The sequence below is a fragment of the Enhydra lutris genome, unplaced genomic scaffold (assembly GCF_002288905.1).
Source record: "Enhydra lutris kenyoni isolate GAN:26980312 unplaced genomic scaffold, ASM228890v2 scaffoldscaffold40, whole genome shotgun sequence".
Lineage (NCBI taxonomy): Eukaryota > Metazoa > Chordata > Mammalia > Carnivora > Mustelidae > Enhydra > Enhydra lutris.
In genome coordinates, this window is record NW_019154124.1 from 5,204,119 (window position 1) to 5,231,331 (window position 27,213).

Genomic DNA, 27,213 nt, shown 5'->3' on the forward strand with positions numbered 1-27,213 from the left:
TTTCTAAAGTGACTTTTAAAGGGAAAATTACTTTAAAATTTTAAGGAGATTTAAGTACACATATATTACATATTAACATTGATCCTATTTGATCAGTTTAGCATTTTGAAGAATTATTTTTGAAGTTAGTTCACTGTAATTGTACACTTCAGAAGTTTGAAAATAGCGTGTGTTGTATCCTGTATTATAAGAATGCACTCTAAATTAATATCAAGAAGTAGCTGAAAAATAAGAAAAGGAGCATACATTGTTCCTTTAAAAAATAGTTCTATGGGGGCACCTGGGTGGCTCAGTGGTTTAGGCCTCTGCCTTTGTCTCGGGTCGTGATATCAGGGTTCTGGGATCGAGCCCTGCATCGGGCTCTCTGCTCAGCAGGGAGCCTGCTTCCCTCCCTCTCTCTGCCTGCCTCTCTGCCTACTTATGATCTCTCTCTGTCAAATAAATAAATTCTTAAAAAAAAAAAAGTTCTATGTACCACATAGACAAGTTGAATTTTTTTAGTAATTAATAACTCATTTCTGAGTGGATTTTTATTTAGGTGTGCATAATTTAATAAGGAAAAATTAAAGTGTTCTTATAAATTTTCATTTTTAAGAGTAAAATTTTTTTGAGCAAAGTATAATGTACAGATTACAGATAAAGTATTATCTGTACATTATCCATATCCATTTCTACTTTCTCTGCTTGTGAACTCACATCATGATACCATATACATAATGAAATATATTTGAACTATATTTGTTACATCAGTTTAATTTTTTTGTCATGAATCAACTTGATCTTTCCCCATGAAAGTTGCATTAATTATAGTAGCATTTAGATAACCTTAAGCTTTCTGCTCATTTAGTTGTTGGTTTTATAAGCTATATAGGATATACTTAAACTAATAATTGTGATATTTTCCAAATCATCATCAGTCAGAATACAGAATTATAATTTAATTATTTCATCTGTGAGAGGCTTTTTTTTTTTTTTTAAGATTTTATTTGTTTATTTGACAGACAGAGATCACAAGTAGGCAGAGAAGCAGGCAGAGAGAGAGTGGGGCGTGGGACGCAGGCTCCCTGCCGGGCAGAGAGCCCAACGCAGGGCTTGATCCCAGGACCCTGGGATCATGACCTGAGCCAAAGGCAGAGGCTTTAACCCACTAAGCCACCCAGGCGCCCCCATCTGTGAGAGCTTTTTGAAGTAGATGCCTTGTCTCTAATTTACCATAGCTGGAAGGTGTTTTTGCTACACTTGTTAGGGCTGCTAACCTTTTATCCAACCAAAAACAGATTTTTGGCATTTTTCTTCTATATAGGTAGCTGTTCACTAAATTTATATAATTTTCTGGTCTTTTTACAGTATAGAAGGGATTTTGTTAATATTATTTAACTTGAAACATTTAAAAAGAAAAATTTTAATATAATCTACTTTAATTCATACTTCAAATTCAGAGCTAGTATTTATCTTCTTTCCCAGGTTGGAATTAATTTTTTTTTTCTTTGCTTAAGATTTCACGTAACAGGGCGCCTGGGTGGCTCAGTTGGTTGAGCAACTCCCTTCGGCTCAGGTCATGATCCCGGACTTGCAGGATCGAGTCCCGCATCAGGCTCCCAGCTCCTTGGGGAGTCTGCTTCTCCCTCTGACCTTCTCCTCTCTCATGCTCTCTCTCACTCATTCTCTCTCAAATACATAAATTAAAAAAAAAAAAAAAAAGATTTCATGTAACAGATTCTTATTGAGGCCTGCTATGTTGCAGGCACACTATTGGATAAAGAGTATGAATGTGAAGAGGGTGCTGCTCCTCCCCTCAGGACTTCCGAGTCAGTCTGTGGCTTCCACTGCCCTTCTTTTGGTCTTGGTGCAGCTGCCAGCTTCTAGCTTGTACTAAGGTTAATGGCCTATGTGTGTATTTAGTGAGAGGACAGACATGCTGAATGAGGGAATTGATACTTAAATACTTAAAGGGAAAATTAATATTAAAATATCTAAGGTGAATAGATAAAAATAGAATTTTTCACTTCATTAGTCCCTGTTCTTTGATAATATAGGTATTTGAATGTCTTCTTCCAAGTAAAACGAACAAACCTATTTGTTGAATCTTTCCTTCTGACATGCCTTGAACTTAGTGTTTATGGAGCATGATTGTTTAATACCTGTGTCATAACTAAGTTTTGCTAATACCCACTTAGATTTAGTTATAACTAAATTAGATTCTGTTAGTTCAGTCTGTTGATATCAAATAGTCTCAGTTAAGCCTTGAAACTTATCAAGTTATGGACAAATAATTGGTGTATTATATTTGGCTAAACTAAGTGGGTCTTAAAAAGTTACATGGGTGTATTTCAAATACTTTCTGATTAAAAGTTGCCCTAGGGCTCCTGGGTGGCTCAGTTGTTAATGTTAAGCGTCTATCTTTGGCTCAGATTAGGCGCAGGTCCTGGGATCAAGCCCCTGTATCTGGTTCTCTGCTCAGTGGGAAGTCTGCTTCTCCCTCTGTCTCTGCCTGCTGTTCCCCTGCTTGTGCTCTCTCTTTCTCTTCAAATAAATAAATAAAATATTTTTTTTAAGGTAAAAAAAAAAAGTTACCCTATTGTGTCACTCTTTTATATATAGTATTTCAATCTACTTTTGTAAATTTTTAACCAAAGCTACTTTAACCAAAAAGCTGATTTTATAGACTTTACTTAAAAACCTTTTTACCTTAAAAAATTAGTTTATTGCATAATATTACAGTGGTTTGATTTATGTTTTTACAGAAAAAGTAATAACAGTTATCAAATGCTAGTCACATAACATCAGAAATCACAGTTGATGAAATATTATCCCATGCATGTACTGATTAGGTGAGAATTTGAATCTTGTAAACGTAAAGGGTAACTTCCTAAAATCTAGCTATAATATATTCATATGAAGTGACTTGAAATATGGTAATTTTCTTTATATTAAGGTTGGCAAACAGCAGTTTTCCTGAAAACAAATTCCCTGCATACTAGAGTATTAGAAAATGTGAAAAGCTATTTTTGTGATTTCTTTATGCTTCATTTGGCTTATGCCAGCATTCCAATATTCTCTGTATTATCCAACTTAAATACTTGATGCTATTAAGGTAAATTATATAAATCACCGAAGATATGTTGAATGCTGACATTTTCTAATAATCTTACTGTTTTTAACCACAACTGAGACTGTGGGCCATTTCATTGCAAACATGGTAAAGGAGGCTTACTTAATGCCTACTTCACTGATGAATAGGTCGGCAGGGGTGTTGTTTGACAGAGGCAGACCCTTCTCTAGCAGTGAAGGGCCTGACCGCCATGGTGCTCAGTCTCCACTGGTGCAGTAAATTAGATTCTCAAATCCACTCCTACCCCTGATGTGGGTGTATTACTGTTCTGCCATCAGACACTCTGTAGTTTGTGCCTATTCCCAGAGATTTAAAAAAAACAAAAAACAAACAAACAAAAAACCTATTTGGGGATATTTCATATTTGAAAAGAGTAAAGTTACTTTAGTGGTGAGGAATCTAGTATTAATTATTACCAATGATGAAAAAAAGGCATAGTATATTTTACTCTGTGCCAGGGGTAAAGGTTGAATTTTTTGTCATCATTGGTAAAAGAACAGTGGTTACCCCTACTCAGCTCTTCCCTAAATCTGGTATTAAATTTCATCAGTATAGCCACTTTGCCTTTCTGGATATATTAGCCCAGGATAGGCGTTTTTACTGAAATCTAGAAAAATGGAACCATTGCTTCAGGGTGACATATAAAATACTGCCTAAGGGATAAAAAATATTGCATAAATTATGCTTTCAACTTCTGCGTAAAATAATACATTGGTACTTATTTTTGTAGGCAATATTTCATAGCCACCTTTCTCAGAGCTTAGTAGTGCTTCTAATAAATATTCCAAATATATATACCCTTTGTGCACATTTTTGGGGGAAATGTATTCAACACCAATACATTTTTTTTGACTTGGTAGATTTTTTTTTTTTTTTTTTTTTTGCTGAAAGCATTAAAGAATATATCGGGGTGTGTGCTTGCATGAGCGTATTTAAGAAAACCTTTACTATTTTTATAATTTTTAAAAAGATTTTATTTGTTTGACAGAGAGAGAGATCACAAGTAGGCAGAGAGGCAGGCAGAGAGAGAAGGGGAAGCAGGCTCCCCGCTGAGCAGAGAGCCTGATGCGGGGCTCAATCCCAGGACCCTGAGATCATGACCTGAGCTGAAGGCAGAGGCCTAACACACTGAGCCACCCGGGTGCCCCCAAAACCTGTACTATTAATATAGTGACTATATAGGCAAATGCATACCTTAGTTAGAGCTGTATGACTAGTTCATTTTCATGAGGAAAGGAGTTTTAATAAGAATAGTTTAGGAGATAAATGACCTGGAAAAATCTACGTTAAGGAAATGTGTGCTATACTTTAAAATACTTTTATAAAAAGATGGTTAGAAGAAATGTTGATGCTTAAGGGGATTTCCAATGAGAAATTGTCTTGATTTCTTGTCAGCTTGCAACTAATTAGAGTCCTTTGGAGGACATTGGCCTCACCTGCCCATACAAAGACGAATTTCATTTCTCATAGTGGAAAATTGGGCTTCTCAGTGCCAAGTCGTCTGTAACATCTAATTGCTCGCTCACCTTGGACACCTTAAATGTGATAGAGTTGAATTCTTAGAATCAAAAATAATCATGCTCTTTTAGGAATCAGAAAGGGAAATAAGTGTACACACAACTGTCTTATCTCCTCCCTTGGCTTCAGATGCTGTGTGCCTGCTGATGTCTTTTTTTTCAAAGATTTTATTTATTTATTTATTTGACAGAGATCACAAGCAGGCAGAGAGAGAGGGGGGGAAGCAGGCTCCCCACTGAGCAGGGAGCCCGATGTGGGGCTCGATCCCAGGACCCTGGGATCATGACCTGAGCCGAAGGCAGACGCTTAACGACTGAGCCACCCAGGCGCCCCTGATGTCTTTTGAATCCTGTATTTCTAGCCATTATCCTCTCTAGTTCCGGACTGAAATTGCCAACTGAGCAATCATACCTGAACGTGCCACATCCATCCTATACTGATCTATCCAAACCAAAAATTAGTCCCTAAACGTTTTTTCTGTTTTTCAGCCTTACCTGGATTTCAGAACTAATCATTTATTTATTCATCCTTTAACAAAGCACATGCTTTGTGGCATGCATGATGTTAGGTGCTGGGAAAACAAATAATACAGGTTTTTTTTAGTTCAATGGAGAAATCATCTCTGAACACTTTTGTTTCCCTGTTGTCAGTCGGTCACCAAGTCCAGTCTGTTTTTCCTCCTAAGTACAAATATCTCTTGGACTTATTCCTTTCTTCCCACCCACCCTGCATCACCTTAAATATGTAGCTTCATTATTTCTTAGAAGCATGCACCAGCATTATGACTGGTCTCCCTGTCATCATGTACTTCTGAATTTGTCTTCCAGTCGTCAGCATAAATCTTAAAAAATAAATTTGATCTTGTTTTTCTGCCTTCACTTTTTAAAATGAGCTGTATTATCTGTAATATCATTTCTCCATTCCACAGCATTATATTTTCCTGTAATGTTCTTCTGCCACTTTCTTTATTCACCCTCTATGCACTCAAATCAACTGTCTCGTCTCTGAAAACACACCAGTTTTTCTTTTGTATTGTTATATGTGCTGTCTCCCTACCACTGTTGAGCTCTCTTTAATGCTTCATGCTCTGCACCCCCAAATGCCATTTCTCAATGACTCCACATTTTGCCTTCCTCCCTGTTACTCATTCTCTTTTCTATAATCAGATAGTTGAGTCTGTACATATCACTAGCATCCATCCCTCTCATATTGTGTCATGACCATTTTATTATGTGTTTGTCTTCTCTGATATGTTGAATTCTTTGACGCCACAAAGACCCTTGTCTTTTCATTTTTGTGTCTCTCACACAGTGCCTTCAACATGAGATTCACTCATTGAATGAATGGTTTCCCATTCTCCTCAGCTTGCAGTTATGGTCTTCTAGATATGAATGATTTGCAGTCATTTGTGTGCTAAGTTCCAGAGATTAGAGGCGCTCTCTTTAGTTCTCTATTGTAAAAAACATATATGCCAGTTTTTGTTTATCTGACCATAAGTGAAGACTAATAGTCTACTCCCCACTTTTTTTTGGAAATAAAAATTCCAAAGGTGAATTCCCAGAGGTGATGATTTTAAGTTGAGCGTCTTTGACAGCATTTGCCTATCCCTTCTACTGCCACACTCATCAGTTCTACTTTGTGTGTGTGTAACTGTCAGTTGAACTCTCTTGATGTCTGCCACGTGCCCATGAACGATCACGTCATCTGAAATCAAATCAAATGTGGTGCTTGTTGGGTTGTATGAACCTCATGCATTAACATATCATGTGTTAAGTTCTTTTATTTAAATAATTTAATAGCTTTCAGGTTGTAAATCTCCTCCAGGACAAACAGGACAGGGTATTTCACAAATCAATTGACATAGATACCAACCTATGAAAGTATAAAAATAATGAGCATGTTAAAAATTAATTACAGTTGTAAATTGATTTCCTTTTGTTGGCAGAAAGAACATAGTTTATTAGCCCAGGAGCAGGTTCACACTGTTTTAACATCAAGCACTTCCAGCTGAAGCTTGTTAGTGACTGCCTCTCAGATTAAGAAAAAAAATCCTCACTGTGGTACATGAACTCCTCTTGTTAAGACATAAATAATCAGCTCATCCCCTACATAGATGAGAACAAAGAACATAATAGTACACAGAGCAAAGATTAACTAAGTAAATACTGCACAAGCCCATTTAACATGTAAATTTAAAAATACCCAAGTATGAGGAAGTTTTCACTTGTAATTTTTCTTTGTGAATGCCTCCCTCATGACCAAGAAGCTAGTCAGAGGGAAAAAATAGATACTTCGGCATATGACTTTAGGCAGATTGATTCTTTTAAGATAAAGTAAAATAAAATTATTTAATTATGGTCAATATTGCTGGCAGCACATGAAAGCTAGGGAAATACTGTTTTCTTTGATAGCAGGATGCTTCAGATTTTTAGGCGTTTTATTTTTAAACCAAGGACTAAAAACCAGAAATTTTATTTTGAGGAAAAACATCAATGGCAGCATATGACTCAAGCTTAACACTAATATTAAATGGTTCCCATAACTCTTTTCCCCATTTCTCAAGCTTTGTCCGTATCTTCAGCTAGATCCTGACTTCTTTTAGTACAGCTTTTTTTTTTTTTTTTTTTTTTTTCTTTTAAACTTGATTCTGTATTTCCTGGCACCAAATCTAAATCCTGACTTGGAAAAAGAAAATCCACTCCCTAGGCTACTTTCATATTCATTTGAATTTGAGCTCGACACAACAGACAAGAAAAGCAGCTGTGGAAAATGGTTAAAATCTGAAAATTATTGACAAAAGAATATGCCTTAATAGGTAATAGAAACCAAAGAGGGGGGTAATAATTTCCCTACAAAAATTTAAACTAACTTAAATAATTAAAATGACACCTCTTGAGAATGATTTCAGTGCTTCAGGAAAGACGTTTTCATTGCTTTTGCCTTTAAAAATTTTAATGTTTATCCTAACTTAATGTTTTCAACTGTAAATGGTCTTAAATCCACAAATGTGTGAGAAATTTTGCTTTGTAATACCATTTTTAGTGTTATGTAATTTTAGATTTTAAGAAATCATGCTTTTCCCCACCTTAAATTGTCTTTTACAAATCTAACCTTAAAAACAGTAATTTTGGGGCGCCTGGTGGCTCAGTGGGTTAAAGCCTCTGACTTCGGCTCCGGTCGTGATCCCAGGGTCCTGCAACGGGCTCTCTGCTCAGCAGAGAGCCTGCTTCCCCGCTCTCTCTGCCTGCCTCTCTGCCTACTTGTGATCTCTGTCTGTCAAATAAATAAAATCTTTAAAAAGAAAAAGTAATTTTATGTCTAATATGCAGTCTGATTTATGAAAAGTTAACATTTCATTAGATTAGTAAATTCCACTTTAATATTTTACTTTGGTGACATCACACCCCTCACATCTGATAATTTTGTTGACCGGATTGTTGATTATTCTTAATGCTATTACCTGTGTCCTGGGTCAGGACATTTGGCTGTGTGGAGATATTTTATCCTTTTTGTTACAATTTCATTAAGGTCTTTGTTTTGTCTGCAGTGTCTCTGCTGCTGGGTTTCTAACCTCCAGCACACTCTCAGAACCCCCTTTCAGTGTGTAATGCTTCCAGAGTTGTCATTTTACTCCTTCTATAAAGCTTTCCCTAGTCTGTCCCAACAATGTTATCACTTCCTGTATTCTGCAGCTCCCTTTTGGGGTAGTGTAAGGAATATCAGCTTTGGATTTAGATGGTATTCAGATTCAGTGCTGCTCTTACAACTGTTAGCTCAGTGACCTTAGACATTTACTAACCTCTTTGAAGTTGTTGCTTCATCTGGAAAAAGAGGTTTATGTATAGTACCTAATTCATGGTGGGGTTCTTATGAGGACTGAAGAAATTAAAATGCCTATCACAGTGTCTATATCTATAAGTTAGAGGTCTAGTTCTGTTAATATCTGTATCTGATTTGTAGCTTGGACTCAAGAATAAGTTCCAGTCCCCATATCACTGTTACCCGTGATCTCTAATATTAACCAGTCCTATAATTCTCCCCACCCCACCTCCCCCGCCTCTGCTAGATCCTGAAGGAGGGAAGGAATGCCAGGTTACATATATAGCATTCTCAGGAATTTTGAGGAACACTGGAAGACAAGATAAAAACACTGGGGTCTTCAGTACAGTAGTTAATAGCTTTGGCAGACTACCTTCTAATATTCATCAGTAGTCAAAGGGAGGCATTATTTTGGCTAAACATTTTAATATGTTAAACATTCTAAGATTAAGTGCTTAATTTAAAATTATTACAACTCTGAAATTTTTTTGGTAAACCTCTAACATGGTCTGCATGTCGTATGTATTCTTTTTCACGAGGACTTTTGGATTAAATAATTTTGCAACATCTGCTGAAGTGCCTCAACATATTTGTTTGGGGTGAATGACCAGGGACTGATAATGCCATTCATCCTTTTATGATGTCTGTTTTCTCATCCGTAAAATGAGGCATTGATCTCCAAGGTTTTCAGTCCTGCTGGACTAGCTCAGAATTTTATTTTGTAGTCATTTTTATATTGAAGCATTTGGTTTTTATAGCCCCCGTACAAACAAAAAACTTTCACAGTTTTAAGAAATAGAAATAAAAAGTAAATTTTGGGAAAATGTGGAACACTCAGGCTGGGATTTACATAATAATAGTTTTGCTATAATCATATGTTCTAGAGGAAATAAGTTGTACAAGTCACAGGTTTTAACAACTTTGTGAGACCTTTATGGGCTCAGAGCATGAAACCAGCACTACAAATCCTTTGCTGCTGAGCCACAAGTCATAACTAACCATCTGGCTTTCAGTAAGGAAATCTGTAATCTGTATGCTTTTTAAAATCTATATAGCCTCACCACAGTAACGCATCAATATTGAAATAATTAACATCTCTGATTTGTCCATTTTAAGCAAGATTTTATCGAGTAATTTCTTAAATCCCTATAAATATGAGTCAAAAAGTGTTTATATTTCTACAAATAGGTATTTGTAACTTCATAGATACTTAAACATTTTGAGAGAGTATTTATTCTGGCAGTTTATAAGGTCTTTCTCAAAGCTCTCTGTATTTTGTGTATTTTATCAGTGTATGTATGTACATACATACATTGTATGTACATTTTTATTAGGGTATAATTGACATACGACATTATCTTAGTCTCAGGTGTATAACACAAGGAATCAAGATTTGCATATACTATGAAATGATCACCATAGTAAGTCTAGATAACATTTTTCACCATATGTCATTAAAATTTTTTGTGTGTATTTATTTTATTGGATTTTGTGTGTCTATTTTTTAAATAAACATTTTTGGGGGAGGTAATTATAGATTCACGTTCATTTTTAAGAAATAATATGGGCTCTTCCTATATGCTCTTTATTCTGTTTCCCCCAAAGGTTACATCTTATAAAATTGTAGTGTCAAAAACAGGAGTTTGACCTTCATTCAATCCACTGATCTTATTCAGATTTCCCACTTTTTCATATATTTATTTATATGTATGTCTATGCCTAATTGGTTAGTGAAATTTTGTCCCATGTGTAGGTTTGTATGGTCAAGATACAGACCAGTGACATCACTACAATTTTTTTTATAACCATACCTACCTCCTTCCTGCTCCCTCTGTCAATCCTTGGCAATCACCAATCTCCATCTCTAGAGTTTTGTCAGTTCAAGAATTTTTATAGGGCCACCTGGGTGGCTCAGTCAGTTAAGCGTCTACCTTTGGCTCAGGTCATGATTCCAGGGTCCCGGGTCAAGCCCTGCATCAGGCTCCCAGCTCAGTGGAGAGTCTGCCTCTCCCTCTTCCTCTATTGCTTCCCCTGCTTGTACTTTCTCTGTCAAATAAATATATAAAATCTTAAAAAAAAAAGAATTTTTATAAACAGAATTATTTAGTATGTAATACTTTGAGATTGGCTTTTTCCACTTAGCATAATTAACTCCTTTGAGATTCATCCAAATTGTTGCATATGTTATAGTTCATTCTTTTTCTTATTGCTGGGTTGTATTCTGTGATATGGATGTACCACAGTTTATTTAAACATTTACTCCTTGAAGTACTTCTAGGCTCTCCCATTCTTTGTTTTGTTTTATATAGTTTTGTTTTTGACTGTTAGAAATAAAGCTGTGTGAGCATTCGTGTATAGGTTTTTGTGTGAACATGCAGTTTGCTGGGATAAATGCCTGATGGTGTACTTGCTAGGTGGTAATTGTATACTTGTTTTATAAGTGAGGTCAGTGTTCCTTTGCTTTCCAACTTTTCTTTTTGTTTTTTAGATTCATCCATTTATTTATTTATTTATTTGGCCTTTTTTTTTTTTTTAAATCCACTTTTTTTTTTTTTTTTTTTTTTTTTTTTTTTTTTTTTTTAGTTTTAGAAGTAGAATTTAGTGATTCATCAGTTGCATATAATGTCCAGTGCTCGTTACATCAAATGTCCTCCCTAACGCCTATCACCCAGTTATCTCATACCCCTTTCTCCTCCCCTCCAGCAACCCTCAGTTTGTTTCCTGGTATTCTGATTTTTTATGGTTTGCCTGCCTCTCAATTTTCTTTTCTTTCTTTTTTTTTTTTTAAGATTTTATTTATTTATTTGTCAGAGAGAGAGAGAGAGACAGCACAAGCAGGCAGAGTGGCAGGCAGAGGCGGAGGGAGAAGCAGGCTCCTTGCCAAGCAAGGAGTCCGATGTGGGACTTGATCCCAAGACCCTGGGATCCTAACCTGAGCTGAAGACAGATGCTTACCCAACTGAGCCACCCAGATATCCCTCAATTTTCATCTTATTTTTCCTTCCATTTCCCTATGTTCATCTGTTTTGTTTCTTAAATTTCACTATGAGTGAAATCATATGGTATTTGTCTTCTCTGACTGATTTATTTCACTTGGTGTAATACCTTCTGGTTCCATCCATATTGTTGCTAATGGTAAGATTTCATTCTTTTTGGTGGCTGAGTAATATTCCATGACATATATGTATATATGTATTACACACACACACGCACACAAACACACACATATACATACATCCCCCACATCTTCTTTACCAATTCATCTGTCATTGGATATATGGGCTCTTTCCATAGTTGGGCTATTGTGGACATTGCTGCTGTAAACATTGGGGTACATGTGCCCCTTCAGATTACTATGTTAGTATCCTTTGGATAAATACCTAGTAGTACAATTGCTGGGTCATAGGGTGGCTCTATTTTTTAACTTTTTAAGGAACCTCCATAATATTTTCCAGAGTGGCTGCACCAGTTTGCATTCCCACCAACAGTGTAAGAGGGTTCCCCTTTCTCCACATCCTTGCCAACATCTGTTGTATCCTGAGCTGTTAATTTTAGCCATTCTGACCGGTGTGAGCTGGTATCTTGTGTTTTTGATATTGTCTTTTTTTGAGTATCAGGTGGTGGTATAGTTTTTAATCAGATGTGATTTAGAAAATTCATGGGGGAGATAGCCTATTTGATTTATCCGTATTTCTGCTCTTTCCACTCTTCTGTTTTATTTCTTGGCATTCAGGGTTCCTTCTAACATTTTCCTTTTGTTCGAAGAAAAATTCATTTGATTGTGCTTTGAGGGTAGGTCTGCTAATTACAGATTCTTTAGTTTTCCTTTGAGAATGTCTTTATTTCCACTTTATTCAGGAAGGACAGTGTTTTGAGATATTGAACTCACAATTGCCAGTTTTGTGGGGGGCAGGATTTGTGTTCAGTCCAGGGAGGAATAAGCCTACGTGGGTAGCTTTCTGCTCTGTATTGGGAATTAGGGAATGCATGGCTTGGATCACTTTGTGCTGTTGGGTGGAGAATCACAGGACCCCCTGCTTTTTATATTGTTCCTCTAGTCCTTGGTCCCTAAGTAGTCTGCCTTCCTGAGTCCTCCTTTGGTTGCTTCTTAGGTTATTTCCAGGGTATGTAGTTGTCTAAGAAGGAACAGTAAATACGACTCTGTGCCATCTTGTCTGGACCAGAAGTTCTCCTATTTTTTATATTTTCTTTCTAACATTACTTTCTATGCTCTTTGTTAGTATTTGTTTATACAGTATATTCAAGGGTAATTCAAAGTTCAGTTGCATGAGAAACCTTCTGTAAATTAGTGCTAACATTTTTTTCAGAATATTCAAATATATTTTACCATTATTATTTAGGGAGTTTACTCCCAATCAAGATTAAATCCCTTTAAGACATTAATTTTAGGGCGCCTGGGTGGCTCAGTGTGTTAAAGCCTCTGCCTCCGCTCAGGTCGTGATCTCAGGGTCCTGGGATCGAGCTCCGCATCGAACTCTCTGCTCAGCAGGAAGCCTGTTTCCTCCTCTCTCTCTGCCTGCCTCTCTGCCTACTTGTGATCTCTGTCTGTCAAATAAATAAATAAAATCTTTAAAAAATAAAAAGACATTAATTTTATTGACTGCGGTATATTCCAGTTTATTCTTCTTTGCTAGAAACAGAGTCGTACTCAGAATCACTTCTTGCATTTGGGGCCTTACCCATGGGAATGACTCTAACAATAGTATTGGTTGCTGCGGCAGATGGGAAAGACTGTCATCCATCTCTACCTTATGCATGCACATGTACACACACACAACTGGGACACTATATATAATGAATCTGGTCCCAAGTACCTTCACCATCTAGAGACTTCTGCCATATTTCCACTGATCATATCAAACTATTTAGGTATTAATACCAGCCTAGAGATACAATTTCATTATGTTATCATGAATATTTTAAGTTGGGCAGAGAAGTAAATTAGTAGATCCACAGTACTTAGAGCAACTCAGGAGGTGCTATGAAAAGTTTCATGAATATGCAATTAGAAATAAAAATCAAATGATTTTTATGAATTGGCTAATGGAGAGGAGTGTAGATACTCTTTTTTAGGTTTTAAAAATTTTATTTTTTAAAAGTTAACATGAAGGGTGCCTAGGTGGCTCAGTTTGTTAGGCCTCTGTGTTCGGCTTGGGTCATGATCTCAGGGTCCTGGGATCGAGCCCCGCATGGGGCTCTCTGCTCAGCGGGGAGCCTGCTTCCTCCTCTCTCTCTCTGCCTGCCTTTCTGCCTGCTTGTCATCTCTGTCTGTCAAATAAATAAATAAAATCTTTTTTAAAAAAATTTAAAAAATGAAAGTTAACATGTAAAAGGAAACTGAAAAACACAAACGAAGAACAAAGTTACGCATGATCACAAACAGTTTACAATTTGACTTCTAGGTCCGATGTGTGTATCTACAAGTAAGCATTTTAATGTAGTTAAGATCATGCTTTTTTACACACCATGAATATTTACCGTTTCAGAGTCCTCAGACTATGAGTATTTTGATAACCAAGAATACATTACACCATTTCCATCTGAAAGAAAAAAAATGTAATCCTGCTTTTCCTGGCAACAAAAATTTCCTAAAAGACAAAAATGGCAACCCTCTAGATAAAGATACTGGCAGAGTTACAATTAAAATACTGTATTCCCTTAATGTTCAATTGAAACTGAGACATAAAGTAACAAGAGTACACAATGTAAGATGCTTCTGAAAGAATTCATTATCCAATCTCTACTCTTCAGATTATTAGCAAGGAGGTATGTTTGCATTGACTCACTTAATGTATTCCTACAGTACAGCCAGAGAGACACACACATTAACAGTTATCATTACAATGTAAATATGAACACATCCGCACACATCTCTCCTTCTGTGCTTCCTTCTGCCTCTCTGCTGCCATCTGAATAAGTCCTGACATTTCTCAGAGACAGCTTAACAATTCCATGTCCCGGATGCTTCTTTCCTATTAGTAACAAAAAGAAACTTATAAATTGATTAATTCACTAGCTGTACATTTTATCATACATTGTCACCTCAGGACATCCAAAAAGCTTAGATGTTGCAAAAAAATGAACCTTGTGCACAACAAACACAGGTACTTCATAAGAACGCATACACAGACCTATGGTTATAACCCAAAATCATCTCGATGTGGAGATGCTAACAAAAAGCTCTTCCCTTCACCCCTCTTCTGCCCCCTCTGCCATTTTAATGACTAAGTATAGAACTACATCTAGCTCTAAGAGGACAGTCCTCTGAGATAGATAGATATTCGTGAACTTATACATGTATAGAAATAATTTTCCAAAAGTTTCATGTATTTTCTTCTGCAAGTTTTCTTTTAGGTATAAGTTAATATGTTTGAGATTCAAAATGTTCATGCCATAAGTTAATCTTTGTACATGATTTTTTTTTCAGTTTTATTCTAGCAATATTTTAATAAACTGGCAGAGTATTTTTAAATTGGTACATTTGTACATTGCTTTGTGTAGTATTCTCTTAAACTCTATTTGTATATTGTTTTTGTTCATATGGTAAAGTCAAGGAATAAAAAAGTCTCTGAAATTAGTCACTTTTAATTTGAAATATCACATCCTAATTTAATTGTTTCATTTGGTTTTAGATTTTTTTGTGTGTATTAGCTCTTTGTAAATCATACTCTCCCCCTCATTGAGCAGTCGTCTTAATGTTTAATAATTTATAATTTAAATAATTAATAGTTTTTGACTGCTGTATCTTAAAGTGATACTCTATTCTTCACACAGTTTACACGATTATCCATGGAATTCTGGTAGTGACTTTCAGGGATTATCTAGTTCAACTTACTGCCTTTGGAATTTTGTTGCAACTAATGTGATAAAGTAGTAAAAGTAAGCTATCCAAAAATATTCTTTAAATTCTAACTTAACTAAAGACAGATTTTTGTGTTTCTTTATGAAAAAAAATATAAGAATAATTTAGCATGCAATTCAAGTTAAAGGATTAAATATATGAGAATATTGGAATTGCAAGAAAGTAGAAGTTATAAGAAATATTACAAGGAAGTGCCACTGGCAGAGTAAAAAGGTAATTAATGTTTTCTTCTATTGTAAAAGGAAACTGCTAAAGAAACCTGCATTTAATAATAAGGAAGATTACTGTGTGAGTTTCAAATGACTATTACTAACCTACTTTAGCAAATGAATCCCTTACAGAAAAATAGAGAAGATTGAAGTTAATGTATGCATTTTGCCGTAGGAAACTGTGTTAATTCTTTTCTATATAACCTTCTTAAAATTTCAGGCCTACTTTCTGTCATGATTCCTACCTGCTTCCAAAATAGGAAGGATAACGAGTTTGTCTTGATGTTCAGTGATATGTACTCTTCCCCCAAAGACCCGTGTTATTCCTTGGCTGCCAGTCTTGCTCTTTGTCTCGTTCCTTCATAGTAAAGATCTCAAGCAACTCATCTTGTAAGAGAGATGAGCACTGGGCATGCATGTTGTCATTATTAAATGAACCTCTCTTTAAATCTCTTTTAAGATTGTTTTATCTGTGTTGATATACCTTCATTTTTCCTTTTAGTTAGTATTTGATGTATCTCGTTCTGTCCTTTGACTTTTAACTTTCCCATATTCTTCTGCTTTAGAGGTATCTCTTCTGAACAGTAGAAAGTTGGATTTATTTTTTTCAGGCAATCTTTTTTGTTTGTTTGTTTGTTTGTTTGTTTTTTATTTTTTTTTTAATTTTATTTTTTATAAACATATAATATATTTTTATCCCCAGGGGTACAGGTCTGTGAATCGCCAGGTTTACACACTTCACAGCACTCACCATAGCACATACCCTCCCCAATGTCCATAACCCCCCCCCCCCCCACTCCCCCCATCAACCCTTAGTTTGTTTTGTGAGATTAAGAGTCACTGTGGTTTGTCTCCCTCCCAATCCAAAATCTATAAAGAACTTAGCAAACTCAACACCCAAAGAACAAATAATCCAATCAAGAAATGGGCAGAAGACATGAACAGACATTTCTGCAAAGAAGACATCCAGATGGCCAACAGACACATGAAAAAGTGCTCCACATCACTCGGCATCAGGGAAATACAAATCAAAACCACAATGAGATATCACCTCACACCAGTCAGAATGGCTAAAATTAATAAGTCAGGAAATGACGGATGTAGGCAATCTTTGTTTTTAATTTTCAGCAATTAGTTTACTTTTAATATAATTACTAATATAATTTTGTTTATGTCTGTTATTTTATACTTTCTATTTTTGTTTCTTTTGGGTTGATTATTTTTATAATTCAGTTTTTTCTCTCTACTAATTTAGAAGTACATACTCTTGTTTTTCTCCTCTTAGTTGTTACTCTAAAAATTATAACAGTCGTGCTTATCAAAGTCAAAATTTAGTAAGTACTATTATTTTCTCAGATACCATAGAACTTTAGAACATTTTAACTTGATTTTCTGTACTCCCAATCTATATATTACTGGTATTGTGCACTTTAATCTTATTTTTGAACCCATAATACATTATTGTTATCATTTCTGCAAGCACATTCGTTTCGATTACTATTGTATTTTCCACCCTCTTCACTCTTCATTCCTTCTTGCATTTCGCCTTTTAACGGGATGACTTCCCTTCACCTAGAGGTGCATTTTAGGAATTTCCTTGAGTAGGTATCTCTTGGTAGCAAACCTTTGATTGGTCTTAGTTTGGACATGCATTTAATCATCCTCAGTGTTAAAATATTGTTTTTTTCTGGGCATACAGTTCTGAGTTAACAGTGACTTTTTTTTTTTTTTTTCCCAGTAAACTGAAGCTATCTTTTCATGATTTTATGGCTTTCATTGTTCTTCAGGTATCTATAGGTCCAGCTGCCACTTGTTGGAAAGTACTGTGTTTTCTTCTCTAGCTACTTTTAAGAACTCCTCTTACCTTGTAGGCTGCACTTTTTCACTATGATGTGTTTAGGTGTGGATTTCTTTTGATTCCTCCTTCTCTGGATTTATTTAGCTCTTTAATTCTGTGCTTTGGTGTTTTTCATCTCCTCAAATGAATTTCCCATCTGTTATCTCTTCAGATATTGCTTGTGCTCCCTTTTGTCCATCTCTGTTTTCCTTCTATATCTTTGATTAGAAATATGTTCAATTATCTCAATTATCTCTTTTATATTTTCCCTCTTTGTATCTGTGTACCTTTTGGTTAATTTCTTCAGAACTGTTTTCATGTTCCTTAATTTTCTCTACAGCTGGGTCCAAACTGCCATATAATTCTTAATTTGTTATATTTTTAATACAGATATTTTTAGCCTGTAGATAGCTTTGGGTTTTACTTTGTTTCGAAATAAGTCAAGCATGGTATCTTAGAAAGCTATAGGAAATTCAGTGTTTTCAAATAAAATAACATAGTTTTAAATTATTGAGCTATTAGAAAAACTCATTAAATTTGAAATTGAGGGGTGCCTGGGTGGCTCAGTCATTAAGCCTCTGCCTTCGGCTCAGGTCATGATCTCAGGGTCCTGGGATCGTTCCCCTGCGTCAGGCTCTCTGCTTGGTGGGAAACCTGCTTCTTCCTCTCCCACTGTCCCTGCTTGTGTTCCATCTCTTGCTGTGTGTATCTCTCTGTCAAATAAATAAAATCTTTTTTAAAAAATTAAAAATAAAAATAAAATTTGAAATTGAAAAATAATGCTAATAGGTAGTAATAATATAAATAATACCTCAAATTACTAAATACTGTATTCTAGCCACTGTGCTGAGTGCTTTATAGAGGACATCATTTGATGGGCATATCACTATTTCACACGTTTTTAACAACCAGCTTGATTTTAACCATTTTTGTTTCATTGAACGTTAACTCCTACACTAGATAAATGGAAGCTCTTATTTTTTATAAAAATGTAGAATAACTTGAAAAAAAATTTTTTTACCATCCATTAACTTCATTTATATGTACATATAAAATGTTACTAAGGAAAGCATTTACTAGCTTATGAAATCATTTTTGCCTTGAATCATTTTTACTTTCCTTATATCTTCATAGGATGAGGTAAGAGTACTAACCGTAGAAATAACTTCACTTAGAAAATAGCAATAATGTGTGCCAGCTGTAGGCGACTTTGGATTCTCTTTGATTTTGTATCACCTGAATTCTCATTTCTATCCTTTCATTTTCCTCTTTGAGTTTCTAATGAAAATGTGAAGGAATTTATGGGATTAAAATGATTTAATTACCTCTTTGACTCTTCATTTTACTGCCTACCTAATTCAAAATCAATCAAGAAAAGAAGGTCTTTCACTTTTCACCTATTAATACCTGTTCTTGAACTTCAAAAATTAAAGTTAAAGGTAATGATTAGAAAATATTCTTTTTACATCCCTGTTGTAATACATATCGATTTTGATATTTGTGAACACCATTATATTATTTGGGGGCAAACCCTAGGGAAGAAGGGGTATACTGTTCGTAATTTTATGGACTGGAAGATACCTAGCATATATGCCAAAATGGTTGATCCATACTAAGAAACCAATGAATATTTATCTAGTGAATTTTAAAATGTTATATATAGTAGGTCATTATAAAACAGATACTACTCATTTTTAGCTTAATTTCAGAAAAGATCTGTGATTAGTTTCTAGTAAAAGTCTAGATGTTACTTTCTTAATGTGAATAATAGCACAGGCCCTGTGATACCTGAGGTAAATCTCTTCTGAAAGTGTGGCCTAAGAAGCCAGGCAGATACTAAACAGATGTGCTTCTAGGGGTGAGGTCAGTGAGTCCAGTTAAAGTTTAAAAATGATGGTGGTATAAAGAGCACTTAATTCTGTGCTGCATATTGAGAGGAGTTTCAGTTACTCATTTCACTTCATTATCTGATGCTCCATTCTTGTAGTGGATATGATATTCTATCATAGAAGATGGAATAAAGTTTGAGTCTTGTCTTATGACCACTCTTTAACAAAGGCTCTCTAAGATGTAAATAGAAATTTGTTGAGAAACAATAAAATCGCCTTCTAACGATTTTTATCCCCTTAGAAAATCTATGTCTGATGACTAAGTTTCTAGATAGGTAGCAGTGTTACTAGTTCGTTAATTTTGGTCATTTTTTAAACTTTTCCTATCACTTAAAATAACTTATATAATTATTTGAATAAAGGAGTTGATTTCCCTTTAGATGCAGTTTATGTTTATGGACTTCAATCAAACACACTAATATCACATCTAGAACTTAATGTTATCTCCAAGTCCTAAAAACAAGTTTAAAATTTTCCTGTTAAAGTTTGGAAGATTAAAAGTGAGAGACAGCTCAGTGAGCCTAGGGGACAGCAGTGGTAAGGTCTGGTGGTGTAGCCTGCAGAGTCAGGACTCTCTAGGGCTGTTGTTTAGGCGGGCCCTTTAGGAACTGGCCCTTAGCTTTTAGATTTTTCATAGGTTTTTGGTTTTGTAGCTTTTCCTAGAGGTGGTCAGTATCTCAGGAATATCATGGGAATTAATTATACTGGTCAAATCTCAGGAGACAAATGTGTAAGCCAGAATGACAGTTCTTTGATAAATATTGTTAAGGAAACTAGATATTGAAAAAATTATTAAACAGGATATTTAAATTTACTGATCAGCTCAATAAACTCAGAATTAAAATACTGATTTCTTAATAGGTATGATTTAATGAGCAATTCCTCTGTGCCAGGCATTGCAATAGTACCTTGACTTTCTGCTCAATTTTTGTTATCTCATAAATACTTAGAACATACTGCATGGTTGGATTATTATTATTCTTCTGATTTTTAGTTTTGAAAATTGAGGCTCAGTTTGTTGAAGTGATTAATCAGAACTGTAGTAAGTGGAAGAAGATAGGTCTTCCTAACTTTGAATGTTCCTTATTTCTTGTCTGAAATGAGAAGATTAAGCATGGAATCAGAGTGGGTTCAGTAGTGGGAGTGAGAAGGAGATTATTGGATGATCTTAATACTTTGAATGACAGCTAAACAACTCCACCTCCACAGTGAGCACCTACTCAGATTTCTGAGCTAATGTGCAAGGAGCCCTTCAGTCCTGTTTGCTGGAGGCACACTGCCAAGTCTGTGCTCTTGAACGTTACCTTTTTTACAGATCATCCCCATTCGTTCAACACATACTGTTTTTCAGGCAAGTGTCTAATATGCCTCTTTAGATGTTAGCTCTCATAGCTGTGATCACAGTTTCATTAGGATTTTCAAAAGTTTTGAGTTGTAGTTAGGAAAGTTAAATCCTAGCCAATTGAGTTTCTGGCACTGTCCCATCATTATCACTTCAGGCAAGTCAGTGAGCATCTTGATTTCCACATTGGTTAAATTAATTATCTGTATCTAGCAATTTTCTAATAGAGGGGCTGGCACTTTTTCAGTAAAGAGCCCCATTGTAATATTTTAGGTTTTACAGGCAAGAGGCAAAATGGGAGGTATATTATATAGGTACTTACGTAAGTAAGAGAGAAGACTCTTATCTCCAACCTTTTTGCCTGGTGTGAGGTCATCACATTCTGTGGGCATGTTTTGTGCTCTGTTGCCATCAGCTGGAGACATTTTGGGGACAAAGAAGGAAGGGGCCTGGCCGGGTGACTACCGTGGTCAGTTTCACTCTTTGTCACAGTGACATTCAAGTTTCTGTGCATTCTTCTTTCCTCCTGGACAACTCAGCTGTCCCAACAAATTTCAAAGGATTGCCAGTATACAGACCACACCCTGTGACTTCTAGCAACTCCCTCCGCACCGCCCCTCCCCCCCCCGAAATCTCCAAATTTAAATCTCCAAATTTAAAAATTCCATGAGTTGGAAATTAAAGAATTCTAAAATAGCTTAGGGGCCAAAGAAGAAATCAAAACAGAAATTAGAACTGGACTAAGTAACTACTTCCGAGATAGAAGAGCAAATGATAGAATGGAAAGGTACTATAATTCAGTTCAGTAAAAGGCAAAAATGAAGGGTGCCTGGGTGGCTCAGTTGGTTGAGCATCTAGTTTTGGATCGTGGCTCAGGTGATGATCTTGGGGTCCTGGGATTGAGCCCAGCTTCAGGCTCTGAGCTCAGCACGGAGTCCACTTGGAGATTCTCTCTCTCTGCCCCTCCCTCCATTCATGTGCACACACATGCACTGTCTCTCTTTCTCTTTCTGTCTCAAATAAATCTTTTTCAAAAAGGTAAGAAAGACACATAAAGAAAAACAAACAGGTTGACATAATGATAGAAATAAAATTTTAGAATATCATTGTAATAAAAGCAAGTAGAGCATATAGTCTAACTTAAAAGGTAAAGATTGTCAGACTGGCATGTATACATGTTGTTTACATGAGAACTGTCTAAAGCTAAGAAAATAAGATGTTGAAAAAGGAAAAAGATTATCACTTAAGAGATTGTTGATACAGGTATATTAATATTAGAAAAAATACACTGTAAGGCAAAGGCGTTACTGAAGAAAGCAATCATTGGATAGTAATGACAAGGTTTAATTTATCAGCAAAACAGTGGTTTTTAAGTGCAAGCGCTTAATAACAGGTTCAAAAATATAAAGCAAAACCTAACAACTACAAAAAGAAAAGGACAGACTCTTCATAATGGGAGAATTTTAATGCCTTTTGTCAATTTTGATAGATGAAAGATAAAAACTGGAGATTGTAAGATTTCAACCCTACAAATAAGCTTGTTCTAATAGACCTGTAAAACAGTGTACAACAGCTACAGAATGATTAACTCTTTTCAACACACACATCTATAAAAAACGTTTCAAGGCATAACCTAATTTGTGATACTGAGTTAGAAATTAAAGTCTTAGCTTTTTGAATGCAGAGCTTCATATTTTGATGTATTAACACAAAATGTTTTTCTAATTAGCAAAAATGCTTCGTATTTGCTAAATATAGAATTTTCTGTATATAAAATACTGTGAAATCTACCATCTGTTCATTTTTTAATTTGTTAATAAAGTAATGACAGCTGACTGAACACTGCATAACACTTTTAATGGGAGACAGAATGGAGTCTGTGTAGTGTATTAGGATGAGCAGGGACTCTAGATTTGAAATCTTGCTAAGCCACCTACCAGCTCTAGGATCTGGAGAAAGTTATTTAACACCTTTAAGGGTCATCTATAAAGTGAGTGTAATAATGTCCACCTCCTAAGGTTTTGAGGAATAAATGAGATACTCTATCGAGTACTTGGTACCAAGCAAATCATTACTGCTATTATTGTTTTTAATCACTTACCTAATGTTTATTGAGCATCTGCAAAGTATTTGTCTCAAATTAAGTGAGTATTTTTAATTCTTAAGACTTGTGATTAGGTATTACAGATTTAAAAACTCTTATCTCAAATACTGCCACAAAGCAAGTTTCCTTATCTTTTCTTGTTGCCATTGCTGACCTCTTCTGTTACCTAGCAGATGAGACTAAGAAATTGGGGGAGGCGGGGAGCAGTGGGGCAAGATATTGGGAAAAGAGAATGGGCTGCTCAAAGAATTCCAGGTCTTGAATCAACTTTCTTTCTTGGATATTAGCATCCATAATATTTTTGTTGGGCTTATGAATGTGAAGTTATCTTGTATTTTGATTGGACCTACTAAAATACACTTTTAGTTTTGCCAGTATTAATCCTTTTGGTGTTTTCCTGACTACCCAATTGGTGATCAAGACTAAGCCCAGATCTGAAAGGTGTATTTATCTCTTATCTAACCAATTACCCAACTCTGAAAAAGGCCCACATCCACATTTTAACTGCTCAATTCTCAAGAGAGTACAGATTTGATATTCTGAGGTGTCAAGATAGGGACTCCATAAAATTCTGAGTACAGAAGGAATGTGCTTTATTTGTAGTTTTTAAAAATTAGCAATCGTGTGAGTCATTAATGAAGCAGCAAAGCTGTCTCTAGTGGAATCCTTAAAGACTGATTGATAGGTTAACCAGAACTTTAAGCATATGGTACAAATTTATGTATGCCAATTTCAAAGTTATATTCTTTGTAGTTATTCTTGTGAATTCAGTTAAGTATCTCTATCAAAGGAACTACATATAAAAATGTTTTAGAAATGAGGGTATCATGTAATCTCATCAAAACAGCTCATAAAAATGTTTTCTTATTGTTAGATTACCTCTCTAGTGACCCTTCAGCTATTAACCCTGGTTGGCCATGATGATCAGCTTGATGGACCAAAGTACAAATGCACAGTATCTCTAGATTTCATCAGAGCCATTGCTAGGTAAGCAGAGAATAATCATTAATGTAAAATGTCTTGAATTATGTAAATGATATACTAAATATAAAAATTAATGTTCTTCCTAATGTAATGTCATTAGTCAGTTAAGCAAGAGAAGATCATTTAAATGCCAAGAATGAATAAGTTTCACTGTAGTATGAACCCTCTCATCAATTTACAAATGACATAAAACAGGGAGAAGTAGCTAATATGTTAGATGGCAAAAACGAAGATTCTGAAAGACCTTAAAAGACTGGGATAATGATCCCATGAAGCAAGGTAGGATTTAATGGACAGTTGACTACAAAAAACTCAAATGTCCTAAACAAGGTGGGAGAGACCTGGCTTAAGTCCTAAGATTTTAATGCTCCTGGTGTCTCATTCAGGGGATATAATAGGTCTGCTCTGTGTTCCCATAGGCAGAACAAATCTGGTGTGCTGTTCTGTGCTTGGCATTTTAAAGGGGGCATTGACAGATGGGCACATGCCAAGAAGGGGCAAGAGGAGAATGGTAGAATGAAGAATCATGTCACCTCCCTGACTGAGGGACAGGGTATGAGAGTTAAGTCCTAGGGAGGATACAGTAACCATCTCAAGTATTTCAGGGGCTTTCATGTACAAAGTGGATGAGATTACTTCTGAGTAATTCTAGAACATTAGAAGTTCTAGGGAAAAAATTATGTCTGTCAAAATGAGAGCTATCTAAAATGTAATGAGTTTCCTCACAGAGAGGTCTACTTACTGTTATGAAAAATGTTCCAGCCATTTATATGAATAAATGACCTCATCTCATGGTTGCAGCTGGATAGCAGTCTGTTAGACCATGTAGTAGAAGAGGCAATGTGCATGTAGAATAGTGGGTGGAACAAGACAGTCCGTAAGACAGTGCTTTCCCAACCCTTTTAAATAACGAAGACTCAATTTTAATATTCTTCAAAATTAATACTGAAAATATTTACATGTATTTCAAAATTATAAGCATGAAACATTATTTATTCAGGCTAAAAATAGTGGTTGACATGTTATGGATTTGCAGATCTCTTCAAATGAAGTTGATAGCTTCCTAACATTCTAAAGTCCACAGGTTGGTGTCCTCTGCCCTGATGTCTCCTTTGCAGAGGAAAAGGTTCTGTGATACTATGATGGAGGTATTTGAGATATTTTGATGCCATGTAGACTCTAAAACTTGAAATGAGGGTTTTAAAATGTGTTGTCATGGCAAAACTGGGCAAACTTTTGCCCAGAAGAAGTTGAACAGAATCTTGGGGTGTATTCAGTGTGACCGTAAGGCAGTACCTTTGTTTTTCTAAACAATGATTTTAAAAACTCTGTATGCACAAGCCTCTGTCGAAGACATAACTTTTGAATGAAGCGTATTTATTTCAGGGATTTTGTCTGAATGTTGGGTTGTGTCCCAACATAAACATGTACAAGACAGAGGCTTATGAATCCCCAGTATGATGAATATACAGTGAACCAAACAGGAACTTGATTCGTAGCCATCAGTTATACTAAACACACCCAGAGAAGTGTGCTTCCATTGACCACCTAAGAAGGGAGCAGGACTTACAGACCTGGGATCCTGTCATAGAACCTGGGATCTCTGTAACTTGCTTTGTTATTTTATTTTCTCTTCTTTGCCTTCCTTGGGCAGTGTCCAAAGAATAACCACCTCCCTCCTCCCACATATTCCCTCTTCCACTTCCTCATCCCCATGATATTTTGTGTTCTTTTTCTGCTCATAAAACCTTCCGTTCTTTCTTTCTCTCCCTCCCATATCCTGCTGTCTTCTAATATTCCTCGTTGCCTTAATGAAAGCCTGATTCTTATGTGGGGATACTCCTTCCCCTGGAGTTACCTCTAATGGTAGCTACTTATTTTCTCATGCACTAAGCTCTCATGGTTGGGTGCTCCTTAAGTGCCACCCTTCTTTCTTGTCGCCACTTCCAGATTGCCACTGCCCCCAAGTTATTGTACAAACGTGGACTTCTTTGGGCCTTGTGCAGTCTGGCTCTGTTTCTACATTTTCCTTATACTTGATTATCTTCTACCAGCCTCCCACCCATCCCACCTCATGTATTGAAGAATAGAGCACATGGTTCACAGCGTTCTTTTTAACCTAGATTCTTGACTCTTTTCCAGTTTACTCTGTTCAGCATTCACCTGTTTTACAGAACGAAATTGTAACCATCAGTTGAGAACTCCTTCAGTTACCTACATTGGTGTTCATCTTCTCTCTTTACTTTTTCAGTAGGTGGGGGGGGGGTTCTCTTCCACCTGTTGATCTGAATTTTATCTCCTCCATCTTTCCCAAAAGGTTTTTGAAATGTTCTCAGGCTGTTTGTCTTCTCAGTGGCATCTAACACTGATGATCACTCTCCTTAAAATGCTTTTCTTAAAGCCATGATTCCAGTCTTCTGAATTTCCCCTTTATTCTTTAGCTATTTTTTCTAAGATTGTTTGGCCAGTTTTTCCTTTCCACCTGACCTTTAAATGTAGCTGGTCCTTGAGACCTGGCTCTTTTTCTCTGTTCCTATTGTACTTCTCCCCTAGGCAGTTTTAGCTATACCCATGACTTAAACAACCATCTCCATATTAATAACTCCTCAGTTTTTAAAGGCCAGACCTTTAATTCTAATATTCTTGACCTTTATTAGATGTTTTTCAGCTAAATCAATACATTTCCAAAACTGAACTCTGGAATTCTAACCTCGACTTCTGCCTGCTAACAAAAAAATAATGATTCAGCTTTCCTCTCCTGTTGCCTATTTCAGTGGTTAACACTGCAGTCTGCCATGTCGTACAGGCCTCAGACCTGGGAGTCATTCTTCACATTTCTCTCTCCCACACTTGCAGTGTCCAAGCATTAGTCCTGTTGACTACAAAGTCCCTCCTGTAGATCTCAAATTCATTCACTTTTTACTTTTACTTTGTACTGTTACCTCTCTAGACCAGGCCACCACCATCTCTTCTCTAGTAGCCTCCTGACTTGTCTTCTGTCCGCTCTTACCCTTTGTAACTTGTCCACACTACAGCCAGAATGATCTTATACAAATTTAATGGCACCCTCCTACTTAAAAGTCTGCAATATATCTTTCTGAGTTAGTGTTTCCGTTTTTTGGGGTACATACAGAATAGTGAAATTACTGGATCATACGGTATTTCTATTTTTAATTTTTTGAGGCACCTCTGTACTGTTTTCCACAGGGGCTATACCAACTTATATTCCCACCAGCAGTACACGATGGTTCTCTTTTCTCCCCATCTTCACCAACACTTGTTATTTCTTGTATTTTTGATACTAGCCATTCTGACTGGTGTGAGGAGATAATCTCATTGTGGTTTTGATGTGCATTTCTCTGATGATTCAATGATGATGACTGAGTATCTTTTCTTTGCAGAAGTGTCTCTTCATGTCCTCTGTTAATTTTTAAATTTCTTTTAATCCTCTTTTTTAATTGGATTGGATTTTTTGTGTGTGTGTAATGTTGAGTGGTGTAGGTTCTTTATATATTT

At 35.9% G+C, this 27,213-nt stretch overlaps 1 protein-coding gene across 2 annotated transcripts in view; it reads left to right on the forward strand.

Moving 5' to 3' along the window:
• LOC111155226 (origin recognition complex subunit 5) overlaps window positions 1–27,213 on the forward strand; it is an 89,854-nt gene that overhangs the window by 55,310 nt on the left and 7,331 nt on the right. The window contains exon 13 of one of the 2 annotated variants that reach the window (XM_022515346.1): window positions 23,588–23,700. The exons of the other annotated variant lie outside the window; for it this stretch is intronic. Within the exon in view, the coding sequence (XP_022371054.1) occupies window positions 23,588–23,700 (113 nt within the window). The remainder of the gene's footprint in view (window positions 1–23,587; window positions 23,701–27,213) is intronic. 2 annotated transcript variants of the gene reach the window in all.